Here is a 13,931-nt window from a genome sequence, read left to right on the forward strand (position 1 = left end):
CTCATGCTTGGCTGATCTTTCCAGAACAATCATAAAGTAACAGAGCACCAAACTGTCTGTCAGAAGTTAGCTCAGTGTGCAATTCCAACCATCCAACTAGATCCGCCTCTGAGTTATGCAGTCAAAACCTGGCTGACCATTAAAGATAGAGGCTTAAAAAACTATTTGTCTCTCTACACACCAAGTGGCAAAGCTACATGTTTGGGGTTAACATGGTGACCACAGAATCCACTCTTAAAGAAGGCTGGGGATAGACAGGCCAGAGCTAAGAGATCTGGAGAGAACAGACGACCTAGGAAAAGGAACTACTAACTCTGTATAATATAAATAACTGCAAAACGATGTCATGTCCATAATTACACCTTCTCTGCATCTTTCTGAAAGAAATCACTTCCTTGATTTAAATAAATGTAGCACTGAAACTTATGCCTCCATGTTACCCTTGCTTTATGGGAGTGAAGCATATGACTTAAAAGTATTAAAAACAATTCAGAACATATTTAACAACAAAATTTTCCATTAGCCTCTGAGCAACACTGTCCCTTCCTGTGAACATTTTTGTTTTCTAGGGCTTTCTACTCTCCTTTAAAGTTTTTCCCTCTTAAGACTTCAACCTTCAACCAAGGTAATCATCACTCTATGAACTCAGTTCAAAAGATAAGGGCTTCCCTGGTGGCGCAGTGCTTGAGAGTCCGCTTGCCGATGCAGGGGACACGGGTTCGTACCCTGGTCCGGGGTTCTGGGAAGATCCCACATGCCGCAGAGCGCCTGGGCCCGTGAGCCATGGCCGCTAAGCGTGCGCGTCCGGAGCCTGCGCTCCGCAACGGGAGAGGCCACAACAGTGAGAGGCCTGCGTCCCACACACCCAAAAAACAGAGAACAAAGTGTTTATCATAGGTCTAATTTCCAATTCCATTTTGTTCCAGCCTACTTTTTTTTTCAGTCACCGTTCTACCTGGAGGTTTCAGAGCTTTCACTTTGAGAACAAGGTCAAAGTCCACCTCACCTTTGATGCTCGGAAAGAGAAGGCTGTGGACTTGGTGTCTGATTTTCCCCGGTCTTGCAGTATAAGGCCTTGGTCCTCTGTCAAGGCCAGGTAGTGGCCTGTGGTGAGATGCCGAAGTCGGAAAGCCTGGCCCCATCTGATGTTACTCCCACTCCAGCTGGGCAGATGAAACAGACAAGAAATTGCATTTACACAAAAATAAGTCTTTTTCAATATTTATCCTGTGCTTTTTCACACATGCCTTCTGGGGTTCATCCCCTGACTCCTGGCTTGCCCTAGGATTGCACGCCTGCCTACAACTCAGCATGCTGTTCTCTAATGAACTCTCTTAAGATCACCAACAAGGAACATGGTCCTGAGGACAGGTCAGTGGTTTAATGTAACTGGAAGTCCTAAGCTTGCAATTTTTTCTTTACTCCACTGAAGTGTCTTGATGCCAAAACCACACACACACAAAAAAAGGGGGGAAGCTTGTCTTTTTAGAGAAACTTATTTCTGGGAAAGTGAAGCATTTCCAAATGTGCCATCTCAATTCAAGCATTTTACTACCACCACTAGTTTGAAAAGAGATACACACCCCTATGTTCACTGCAGCATTATTTACAATAGCCAAGATATGGAAGTAACCTAACTGTCCATCAATGAAGAAAATGTGCCGTATACACATATACAATGGAATACTATTCAGCCATAAAAAAGAATGAAATTGTGCCATTTGAGACAACATGGATGGACCTTGAGGGTATTATCCTAAGTGAAATAAATCAGACTGAGTTAAGACAAATACCATATGATTTCACCCATATGTGGAATCTGAAAAACAAAACAAATGAGCAAACAAAGAAAACAACATAAATTTCATAGCATAGACTGGCAGTTGTGAGAGGAGGCAGGTTGGGGAGGTGGGAGAAGTGAGTAAAGGGGATCAAGAGGTACAAAGTTCCATGGTCCTGCATCAAAAGGCTGGCATTCAACAAAAGTCATGTTAAGTGTTAGAGTAGGAATTATTTACCAAATAATCTGTATCTAATTTATCTTTTCAGTTAGAACAAAATGTATATTTTGTTTGTATATTTTGTTTGATACACGTATCAGCTTTTAAAATGACCCTCCTCTTGATGTAATTCTTTGGAGCCCCCCAAAATCCAAATAACATTGATAAAAGGCTTAAATTCTTCATATTTAAGACTCTGGGGAAATAAACAAAGAACCATAACTGGAACTATATATATATACTTATTTTGATTTTTTTTAAAAGTCCATTAGGGCTTCCCTGGTGGCGCAGTGGTTGAGAATCCGCCTGCCGATGCAGGGGACACGGGTTCGTGCCCCGGTCCGGGAAGATCCCACATACCGCGGAGCAGCTGGGCCCGTGAGCCATGGCCGCTGGGCCTGCGCGTCCAGAGCCTGTGCTCCGCAACGGGAGAGGCCACAACAGTGAGAGGCCCGCGTACCACAAAAAAAAAAAAAAAAAAAAAAAAGTCCATTAAACAAGAACCAAGAGAGTATGATACTATAAGAATTTCAACAGGCTTGAAAGACAATATAAATACCATAAGCCAGCTAACAAGTAGGTGTTCCTTAGAACCAGGATTCTTTCAACCAGCCACCTCCAGAGTTTCTCAGTAAAAAATTTGAATGCACCTACATGTGTATGTGTGAGAGAAGTTCTAATGTTTTCTCCTGATCTCCAGTGGATTATCTTGAGGATCCCCTGGGGGGCATATAGCATCTCCCCCATTAGAGAGATTTTATTTTGAGCAAGTGTTCAGGGAGAGACCGAGCAGAGAGCTAGAGGAAAAGGCAGAGAGGGAAAACCAAAAATGGCAACACTGACCCTCCTCTCACCCCGAGCAGTTTAGCTCTAACCTAACTTGTGACCTCTCTTGGCAAAATAAAGGTCCAGAGCTTAACTGGACCCCCCCTTCAGTAGTTTGATGTTTAGAGAGGCCATGTTTTTACTCAAGTACCTGTATCCAAAGTCTCAGCCTCCCATTCCTTCATCCAGGTACAATTGTTTCTGACAAATTCTGATAAATAGTTTCCTTCACAGCTACACTTCCAGTGATGTTTTAGTCTTCCCTACCTCATGCAATTACAGCACTCTGTCATTTAAAGCTAACTTTGCACTGGAGCCAACAAGGCTACCGGGAGGAGGAAAACTTACCTGGGTTCCAGAGAATCTACTTAAGAAAATAAATGGGCGAACAGCTTTGATGGCTTTTGGTGAACATGTCTGCGCTTGCCTTTTATAACACAGCCACTACAAGGGCATCAGGAGCTGGGGGTTTGGTTCAAGGCAGCAGAGCTTGCTGGCTTCAGAGTCAAAACAGAGGTCTTGGAAATCGTGTGTGTGTGTGTGTGTGTGTGTGTGTGTGTGTGTGTGTGTGAGAGAGAGAGAGAGAGAGAGACTGTGTGCGTGCGCGTGTGCGTGCACTTTAAAAACAAAAAACAAAGTCACAGACATTTCAGAATTTAGCTCTTGGCCAAGGAACTTCTGAGAGTTTGCCAGGTGAGATGGAACAAATGAAACATTTAAGACAATGGACTGTTTTGGAAAAGAAAATCCTTGAAAAGAATGCCACCCGACACTCCATTACCTTATCCGAAGGGGTTCCACTCTCCACAGAGATCTGGCTCTCGTGCCAGCTCCCCCAGCTTCGTAGTATATCCTCCTGTGAGCAGAGTTGGAGATTAGCTCCTCTGTGAGGGATGCTGATCAGCACTGGGCAGGGAACAGCTCCCTGCAGAGGCTGCTCAGAACGCGCTGTACTTCGAAGCCCTCACAGTCAGCAAAATGAGAAGCACGAGTCAAAGGAAGGCACTACTTCCCAGTCTCTCTTATAAGGGAAAAAGGGTGCTAAAGGGGAGGGAACTGCTAGCCACATACTCATCATGGACACTCATGGACCGTCAGGTATACAATGAAAAAGGACTGTCTCTATTTCCACATCAGGAGTCAAAACAGCCCAGTCACATCAACAGATGAGATACCAAATGCTCCGATTCTTTCACGTTCAGCTCGCTGATGCAGTTTCACATCTTTAGAAAATGTATTTGTACTTGTAAAACATATACATAGTACAGTGTGAATTCATTTCCATTGTTCTAGGAAGCGGGGCACAAAGCTCTATTCTCAGTTGCTGTTGTCTCCTTTCCTGCATTAACAATAATCTTTGAATGTGTTTTCAACTAAAATATTTATTTTGGAATAACTCTAGATTTATTTTTTTAAAAAGTTGCAAAGATAGTCCAGAGAGCTTCCATATAGTCTCACTCAGTTTCCCCTACGGTTATCATCTTACATTACTATGGTACAGTTGTCAGAACTAAGAAACCAACATTGGCACATTATTACTAACTAAACTCAAGACTTTATTTGGATTTCATCAGTTTTTCTATTAATTCTTTTCCTGTTCCAGGATCCCATCCTGGAGGTCGCATTGCATTTAGTTGTTATGTTTTCTCTGTTTCCTTTGGCCTGTTAGAGTTTCTTAGTCTTTCCTTGTTTTTCAGGACTGCTAGTTTCGAGGGGTACGGGTCAGGTATCCTGTAGCATGTCCCATGAATTGGGTTTGTCTGATGTTTATCTGATGATTATCAAAGTCTGAATTTTAATCCATACAATTGGGACCCACCCATCTATATCACAGATTATAAGGAATTAAATGAACTATCTTAGTTTAAAGGTATGTCTCATGATAGTGGTCCCTGGATTGCCCAGTATACTGAATCCAGATACTTTCTGAGAATCTTGTGACCTTGGATCAACACTGATCATTTAATTGCATTTAATTTCACTAATTTAAAATGCTACCTCTACTATAGAGGGTTTGTATATATCACAATCGAATTACTCAAACTCTAGAAGAATCTTGATCTAAATTTTAAGACAACAGGTAATCAATAGAGGAGAAAAGGAAATGTGTGGTAATTATTTCCTTCTCCCAAGAAGTATTATAATTATGAGTTGGTTAAAAATATGGGCTTGGGAGTCAGGCAGACCTGAATTTGAATCTATTAGCTGCGTGACCTTGTCAAGTCCCTTCAAATCTCTGTGCATCTGTAAAATGAGCCTAATAAGGGTACATAGGTCACAGAATGGTTGTGAGCATTTAATGGGTTTTTTTTTTTTTTTTTTTGTGGTACGCGGGCCTCTCACTGTTGTGGCCTCTCCTGTTGCGGAGCACAGGCTCCGGACGCGCAGGCTCAGTGGCCATGGCTCACGGGCCCAGCCGCCCCACGGCATGTGGGATCCTCCCGGACCGGGGCACGAACCCGTGTCCCCCGCATGGGCAGGCGGACCCGCAACCACTGCGCCACCAGGGAAGCCCTGGGTTTTTTTTTTAAATAATGAATGTACACAAAGATGTTCGTGTGTGTACAAAATGCTATGTATTGTTGATTTTTCCAAATTTTGTTTAAATATAGATGTTTATAAATGTGCATCAAAAGCTACATTACCTGGCACAGAAATCCAATAAAACACTACATTAACAGTGGTTACCTTTTGGTGGTGGGACTATAGAAGACATTCTAAACCTTTTTCAAATATATGTACTATCAGGAAATATGTAGTAAATATTAAGAAAGAAATCCTATGCCACTGCAGAGCTCCAACACCCCAGGTGTCTCTGTGCCAGGCTCAGAATAGTAATGATGCTGTGCTGACCTAGCCCTGCAGGAAAATTTGTTGAGATTTTCACTGATGCTTCTCCATCCTCAATGAGAGCAAAAAGGGTCTCTCACGTGGAAACGGTGAAGCGGATCACCCTAGGTCACATGATTTGAGAACTTTCTCCCTCTGACATTTAAAGAATTCTAGAAGGTTAGTCCTTCCCACCTAGGAAATGCGGGTGGTGTGCTCCACTGAATCTCGCAAGGTTACAGAGGTTGAAACAACCTGCCCCCGTTCTCTAAAACAATTACCCAAGGAGAGGAGGTGAGTGGGTGGGGAACTGAGGTGCTCTGAAAGCTTGGCTGACAGCTTAGCCTTAGCTTCAGTAAGTTAAGTGACTTATTCCAGGATGCTTGACAAGCCTGAGGCAGAGCCAAGGATCAGAGCTCAGAATGTTAGATTATTCTTTTGGCTTTGTACCCTGGGACGGTCAGCCTCTCTACCCAGCCTGGCTGCTCTCAGGCTTTACAAGGAACGATTTCCTTGTCAAGTGCAATCACTTGCATGCCTTCCTGACTCTGGGCACCTTTTTGTGTATTCTTGATTTCCTATTCCTTTGTGCTCTCCCAAATTTCGGTATTCCTGGCTACCCTGGCCAGTTCTGAGGATTTACCTGATGACACATGACAATGATGAGGCAGGCTTATCACTCACCTCACCTAGACAGCAAATAATGCCAAAGCATCCTGTGTTGAATGAGAGACCAGTTGCTACAAAAATCCGAGTTCCAGTATAAGGAGCCACTGCTGGCTCACCCCAGTCTCAACTCCTTCATAAGAATAGTCTTTTTGTTTTTCCTTACAAAGGAAAGGAATAGCCTTTTTATTTTTATCTGTCGATTTCTTTTTTTCCCCCAAATACAAATTAGATCACGTGAAATCCTCAGCCAAAGGAAGGCCACCTTTGCTCTTAACTCAATGATGGCATGCACGCCTGCCTCAGGGGGCCCATTCTGGGAATTCCTCTCTGTTTCACTCTCCCCAGCACCTTCTTTCAAATACTTGTCCAGCCTTTCTTTTGAGTCAGGATCTTGTTGAACCACTCAACAGGAGTGCCCACCAAATGACAAGCTTCTCCAAGTAGCATTGTTTCTGCCGAGATGCTTCTAATTTGTTTCTAAATTTAATGACAGGTGCATGTGGGGGAGGGGGGTAAAGGACCATGCAAATGTTATCATTTTAATTGTTTCCAAATTCCTTTCCTTAAAAAAAGAATAGGAATGGGAAGAGAGAACTAGTGAGTTTTGACGTGTTCCATCTTAGATGTAGCCAATTCTGCCAAACTCACTAACAAAACTTCAGCTCTGTATCCATCTGCAAGCTTTTGCCTTACTGTAGCAGGATAAGATATTAAAGAGACAGTACAGGGCTTCCCTGGTGGCGCAGTGGTTGAGAGTCCGCCTGCCAATGCAGGGGACATGGGTTCGTGCCCCGGTTCGGGAGGATCCCACATGCCGCAGAGCGGCTGGGCCCGTGAGCCATGGCCACTGAGCCTGTGCGTCCGGAGCCTGTGCTCCAGAACAGGAGAGGCCACAGCAGTGAGAGGCCCTCATACTGCAAAAAAAAAAAAAAAAAAAAAAAAAAAAAAGAGGCAGTACGTGAGCAACTGCATAATATCACTGTTTTTTAAAAAAAGGAGGGCTTCCCTGGTGGCACAATAGTTAAGAATCCACCTGCCAATGAAGGGGACATGGGTTCGATCCCTGGTCCAGGAAGATCCCACATGCCACGGAGCAACTAAGCCCGTGCGCCACACCTACTGAGCCTGCGTGTCACAACTACTGAAGCCCGTGCACCTAGAGCCCGCGCACTGCAACAAGAGAAGCCACCATAATGAGAAGCCTGTGCGCAGCAACAGAGTAGCCCCCACTCACTGCAACTAGAGAAAGCCCGTGCACAGCAACAAAGACCCAACACAGCCAAAAGTAAATAAATAAATAAATATTTTTAAAAATAAGTTAATAAAAAATTTTAAAAAGGAAAAGAAAATTGCAACTGAGTAGGATCACATGACATTATTTAGTGTAGGGAATCCTTAATTCCAAGGGAAATCAGGTCAGCCTAACTTTTCTACTCAGAGATAACTGCCGGCCACTGGACCAGTGCCAGGAAGGCTAGACACCATTCTGGGTCACATCTGGTTCCCATGAAGGGATACACAGAGGACAGAGCAAGTAGAAAGAGGTTCAGAACAATAAAGGACATACATTGCCGATGGATAGTTTCTAAGATGCACAGTAACAAACTCAAGCACATTGCTCCTGGGGGTCCTTTAGAACATAAAATAAGGAAGGAGCCCTGGCTGGACACTCAGCATCTCTGGGTTTCAGGCTCCCATCTGAAATCATCCAGTGTGTGACCTTTGGCAGGAGCCTGACTTAGATGATTTCTAAGATGTGTGAATGGGATCATGTGTTTCTAATGAAGTAAAAGAAATGCAGTTAATGAGGTTCCTGTTAGGCATCATGCAAAAACAAAGACTGTATTACGAGTGATCTGGGAGATCAGACTTGTTGCTGTCCTAAGTTCAGTCTAATTTACATCTGAGATTTGATTTTTTAAAATATAAAAGAGTTCCATAGTTACAGAGGCCAAGCTTTTTATACTCTGTTCCTCTATATATAAACAGAATACTAAAGGATGCTTCAGTGTGAATTTTAGACCTAGATTAATATCTTCCATCTCCTGATTTTGAATTTTGGAAAAGCATCCTTTGAGTAGATAACTAGAGAAGCAAAGAAAGCATCATCCTCGGCAGTACGCTCTACATGCTGCCCCTGGCACCATCCCCTGCTAATCCAGCTCTGGTTGGATACTGACATTTGGTTTCTCCAATCCTTTCTGATGATAAGCAGAATGAAATCACTGAACTTCACCTTCATAGTACATAAAGGGGGGAGTAATAGAGTTAATCTGCCTTTGAAGAGCCTGGTGAATAATTTATGTAAGTACACAGACTCACTAGAATGATTATCCTGATTTCCATCACAAAAATGGGTTCTTCAGTCTACAATTAATGCTACCAGAAACTCCTTAGATTTGGAAGCAACCACAGAAAGCAAAGGGATTGAAAAGCACCATGGAGTTGCTTGCCTAAGAAGCAGCATGTGTATATAGCTATTCCTGTGAGCACACCCAAGCATACTGCCTTTCCTGGTTTATAGCTGCAACCCATGACTGGAGGGAAGTTCGTCAATTAACTAACACTTATAGAATTCATCTATCTCCACATCCAAAAGCAAACTCTTTAGTCTGAGTCACCAGAGACAGGAGACAAGAGAAGGATGAAGCTATTGGCTTACCTGTGCTGGGAATCATTCTGGTCTGTAGATGGTATTGTCAAACACTCATCGTGACCATGGAAAAGACGTACTACATGCCCACCAAGTAGGTATCCTATAAGAGAATTATATCCTACCATGAGCTTACAGGAAGTTGAATAATGAGAACATTGTATTTAAAAAGGGTAAATTCATGCATATCTGAGTCAGTTATGGAAAACACCAAGAGAAAAGCATTTGGGAAATGACAGATTCCACGACTTCAGGTCTCAGGTAGAAAAGACAAGAAAGTCAAAACAATTCTAACATTGAAAGTTAAATAGGGTTTCAGAGATGAGCAAGTCCAATATCAAAAGAGAAGGTGAAAACAATGTGTCAATTCATATCATTAAAATCCAAAAGGTCACCTGTAACTAATATAATGTTGTATATCAATTATGCCTCAATAAAAATAATGCAACATTTAAAAATACACACACACACACACACACACACACACAAGGCCAAAAGCAAATTTAAGCTGCGACTCTTAGGAGGATAAGGATTTTCCAGTTGTTTAGGATATAAATACATCCAACACCAAGTTCCTGGATAACCTGTTACGATCTGGACGTGTATACTTTGGCAAATTCCAAATCAAATTGCAGCCATGAGAAAGAAGGTGCTGGGGGAAGCAAACTGTTATTCCGAGCTCTCTTAGGAGGAGCTACTTTTCCAACGCGTTAAATAAACACAGATCAAACCAGGACACTATTTCTACAGCACCAAGGAGAAGGCAGAATGACATTCCAGTATCTCTGAGTGGACAAGCACAGAGACAGCTATCAAGGAGCCCTTAGCTTTCAGAATAAGGAAAGGAATCTCAATAGCCATGGAGTTCAGAGATGGATAGGAAACAATGAACTTCAAGGACTCGATGACCAGTTAGTCTTCAAATAAACTGTGAGCCTCCATTTGAACAACACAGTAGCAGGAGAGGGGCCCCTGTCTGAGCTTTACCTTGCATGAAGAAATGAAATCCGTTAATCTCTTTGAATTAAAAAAATTCTCCCAGCTAGTCAGTTCTCAGGAGACAAATGGACTTAATATTATTGTTCAATGTCTGTATCAGGATTTTGAGAAAATCACATAATTAGATCATTTTAGGGGCTGTCAAACTATTTGGGGTGTTGGAGCAAAACAGCAAGAAGGAAAAGTCATGCCAGAGTAGAAAAGGGTGTTATCAATGCATCTTATACAGGGACAGTCTGATATTCCTTGGTTCATTTTTCTTCATCCAGGCAAGGCAAGTTCCTCAAATATTTAGAAGTCATTTTATCATTTTCCTCTCTCTTACTGTACTAATATTTGCAATTGCGTACTTTTTTGCATGAAAATAATTCATGACATACTGTAGGGGAATTGTTGACAGCCAGTTTGTTTAGAAAATTAACCCCTTCCATGATCACATATTTGTTAAACATTTTTATTGGAGTATAATTGCTTTACAATGTTGTGTTAGTTTCTGCTGTATAACAAAGTGAATCAGCTATACGTATACATATGTCCCCATATCCCCTCCCTCTTGCATCTCCCTCCCACCCTCCCTATCCCACCCCTCTAGGTGGACACAAAGCACCGAGCTGATCTCCCTGTGCTATGCAGCTGCTTCCCACTAGCTATTTATTTTACATTTGGTAGTGTATATATGTCAGTGCTACTCGCTTAAACTCTCCATCATCTCATGATGGTGAGGCCATGCTCCCTTTGGAGCCCACCATTTACAGTCCTCAGGCTCCTCCAATCAATATCCTACTCCACAGAAGAAACTGCCAAATGCTGGAGCATCACAGCATTTCTTAGTTGAAACATACCAGGGCAAGAATCAGGAAAGAAGGGTCATAAGGAAGATCACTCACTCTCTCAAGGGCTGAGGTGGGTTTCTCATCAGTGGATGCTGAGAGAGCATTTTGCAGTCAGATGACTCAAGTGATCAGCTACCCAGGCTCTATCACAAGGGCACTCAATACTTCTAAAAGCATTGTTGTGAAGTGATTTGCAATTAATTAATCTCCACAAGCCCTCTTTTGGGACTGGGCAATAATTTTATTCCTATAGCGGAAATGAAAAAAATTAACATGGAGAAGATTCAGTCAAAACTTCCTTGGGGAAGATGTTTTAACCCAGTTCCTTAATTCCTGATAGAAAGGGAATGATTGACAGTAGATTTAGAGCAGTGGGTGAATTCTGGTGTGAAAGAAGAGAGCTAAAAACATATCCTGCTTTTGAAAGGTCTTCCATCAGTTGCCAAAAGATGTTCAAATTTGTTGGTTCCTGATTATTCAATTTAGCTATGATGCCTCCTGAAACTGGGGTATCACCTTGACAACTCTCAGTTTTCCCTCTATTTTCCAACATCATGAAACAGAGAGGCATTCCAAGTTTGAAACTACTAGGCTCAAGATTTAAAACAGGGTTAAAGCCTGTGCTATGAGTATTTTTTAAAATCCTGATCTTGCTATAAAGTGCTAGAATGTGATGTGATAACCATGAATCAAATGGTCATTGACATTTGATTATTGTGCTCAGCTGTGATATTACCCATGAGTAAGGTAAGGCCAGTGTATTTATTATACATCTTGAAAGGTGTATTGACTTTGCCTGGCTCCAAAACACAGGATATGTTGAACAAACTTTGATGATCTTACTTCTAAGAGAACAAGAAAATATGGAGAAAATACCATTTGTTGTTCTTAAATGGCCTTCCATAAATACAAGTAAAAACAAATGGCCAAATATCCTTTTATTATAAAGTCCTTCTCCCACCTGTATGGAGAGATGCACTGGGGAGAAATATCTTAAAAAGTCACCTTCCTGGCAAATAATGTCTTTAAAACTGAACCTGCTAAAGTCTGTCTACTTATAACCATAGATAAAAATGAAAAGTCAGCGGGAGAGGGAAGGTACATCTCCAAGGTCCTGAATACACGCAGTGCCAAAACAACAGTGAACTCGAAAGGATTGAAAACTCATGTCAGGAGTGCTCATGTAATCAGAAATCAGGACAGAAAATAATCCACACTAAGATCAGAGAAAGGAATTCAGGTGAACCAAAATCACTCTGTGTACTGAGACATTCAGGCAGGAGCTGTGAAGTCGCAGAAAATGTCAATATACGTAGCACAAGACAAACAGGCAGGCTGAGGGCTGAATGCACACAAAGAAGCACACCTTCTTCGATGCTACTTCCTGAGCAGGTAGGATGTACATTCCAGAGTGTTTGCATAAAGGAGGCATCCACTTGTATGTTACCATTTGATATTGAGAGATGCTGCAGCAGAAACAGAAATGAGACATCCTTTAAATCACCAGGCCAGTCCTGACAGAAGCAGCTCACCTAGAATTTCAAGGATTGAATTAAACAGCCTTACTGGCACGGGGCTTTTTCTACGTAGCCTGTGGGAGATTGTTCCACCCAATCTAGAAGCAGCTTCAAAGTGGGACACTTTATTCAGGGAAGGGGAAGTATTCAGCTACAGAGGTGGCAGAAAAGAGTTAACTTCATCCCCTCAGCTGGATCCCTGATTCAACAGGAAGTTATAAAATATCTATTCTTGGTAGGAGAAGGGAACTCACAAGTGGGAAACATTACTCCAGCCTTTGGTCTAGGCAAAGTAAAATCTGCTGGTAGGATTGGCGCTAAGCTTAAAAACTTATCTCTGACATTTCTCTGCTCTGCAAGGTATTGCCCCACCTCCACCCGCTAAGGGCTTGACTTCAACCATGCTTGCCTAGTACCACCCCCAGGTGCAAAATCTCACCTGCCTCTTCTAACCACTGTGACATCCCACACACTGACACATGTACAATTCTCTTTCTCCCTCCAACATAAGTTTATGTTTTTATATCCAACACTTTCTGGCTTGTTCTTCATTGGACAAGAGCTAAACAATGTGATAAACTGAGAGTAATGTTAACTAATGTGTTAATAGTTGGCTTTCTAAGGAAGAGCTGGGGGCATTTAAGCAGAGTTTGCTGGGAACAGTACTTTAATCTAAAAAAATAACTAACAGTTACATTCCAGGCCCCATGATAATCTGGCAGGAGAGAGAATTTAATCACCTCTCAAGTATACTGTGTAAAGGTATCTTACCTACTCAATCTAATGCGGTTCTGTTCTCCCTGGCCATCTATTCCTAAAAGAAACTACTCTGGAAATGAAAGATGCTTGTGTTAGGAGGTACTTACAAGGTATCTTTCAGAGGATACGCTGACAAGGATGAGGTCATCACCAATTCGAACCTTTTCTCCCTCAGACCTCTGCTTGGAAGCGGGATGTATGGTCCACCAACAGGCTTCTCCTACACAAAGGCTCTTTGAGTTAGTGACTGCTTCTTGGAAGCCAGTGTCCCTAATTCTGTCCCTCATTCTCCTTCCTCCTGATGAGAAGCCCTGAAACACGCATGCAGGCGCTCAAGCACACTCCAATTTCTATCTATCTATAAGCATTCCAGTTACCCCCAAGTCTGCTCTTGAGTGTGTTTATCATTTTTGTTTTCTCTAGAGACGGAAGGACAGTATTTGGAAAAGAGTACTGGAGGTCAGAAGCTATAGAAGCCTTTGAGTATTTTTAATACATATGGAAAAATGCTTTTTTTTCACAAGCACCTACAAATCTTTAAGAAATGACTTCACTGGTCTACTGACCACTTACAGACTTTTATCTTTGCCCCACCCCTTCCCATGAAATTCTACTAAATCATCAGTAATTCCACTAAAAAAAAAAAATCAGAAGTTTTTCAGAAGGCTTAAATCTACAAGGACTAAGACAGCAGGTGAGAAGTTAATAGCAAAGAAGAAAAATTGACATTTTGGAAAAAGGAATGTAGATAGATGTTTTTAGCCAAGAGAAAGCTACAACTCCAGTCTTTGGGTAAGAAAATGGATGAGAAGTTGATCTCAAGAAATAAGGCCATTCCTGCTACATA

General features: G+C 42.0%; 1 protein-coding gene across 9 annotated transcripts in view; it reads right to left on the minus strand.

Moving 5' to 3' along the window:
• Nucleotides 1-13,931, minus strand: part of RYR3 (ryanodine receptor 3) — a 550,085-nt gene that overhangs the window by 280,889 nt on the left and 255,265 nt on the right. For 8 of the 9 annotated variants that reach the window (XM_067028901.1, XM_059058605.2, XM_059058604.2 and 5 more), the window contains exons 6-10: nt 13,192-13,304; nt 12,175-12,274; nt 8,986-9,079; nt 3,607-3,681; nt 1,007-1,163 (exon numbers count right to left, since the gene is read on the minus strand). In XM_067028901.1, the coding sequence (XP_066885002.1) occupies nt 1,007-1,163; nt 3,607-3,681; nt 8,986-9,079; nt 12,175-12,274; nt 13,192-13,304 (539 nt within the window). The remainder of the gene's footprint in view (nt 1-1,006; nt 1,164-3,606; nt 3,682-8,985; nt 9,080-12,174; nt 12,275-13,191; nt 13,305-13,931) is intronic. The other variant, XM_067028902.1, reaches the window with a different exon arrangement.

Source organism: Kogia breviceps, chromosome 3 (assembly GCF_026419965.1).
Source record: "Kogia breviceps isolate mKogBre1 chromosome 3, mKogBre1 haplotype 1, whole genome shotgun sequence".
NCBI classification, from domain to species: Eukaryota; Metazoa; Chordata; class Mammalia; order Artiodactyla; family Physeteridae; genus Kogia; species Kogia breviceps.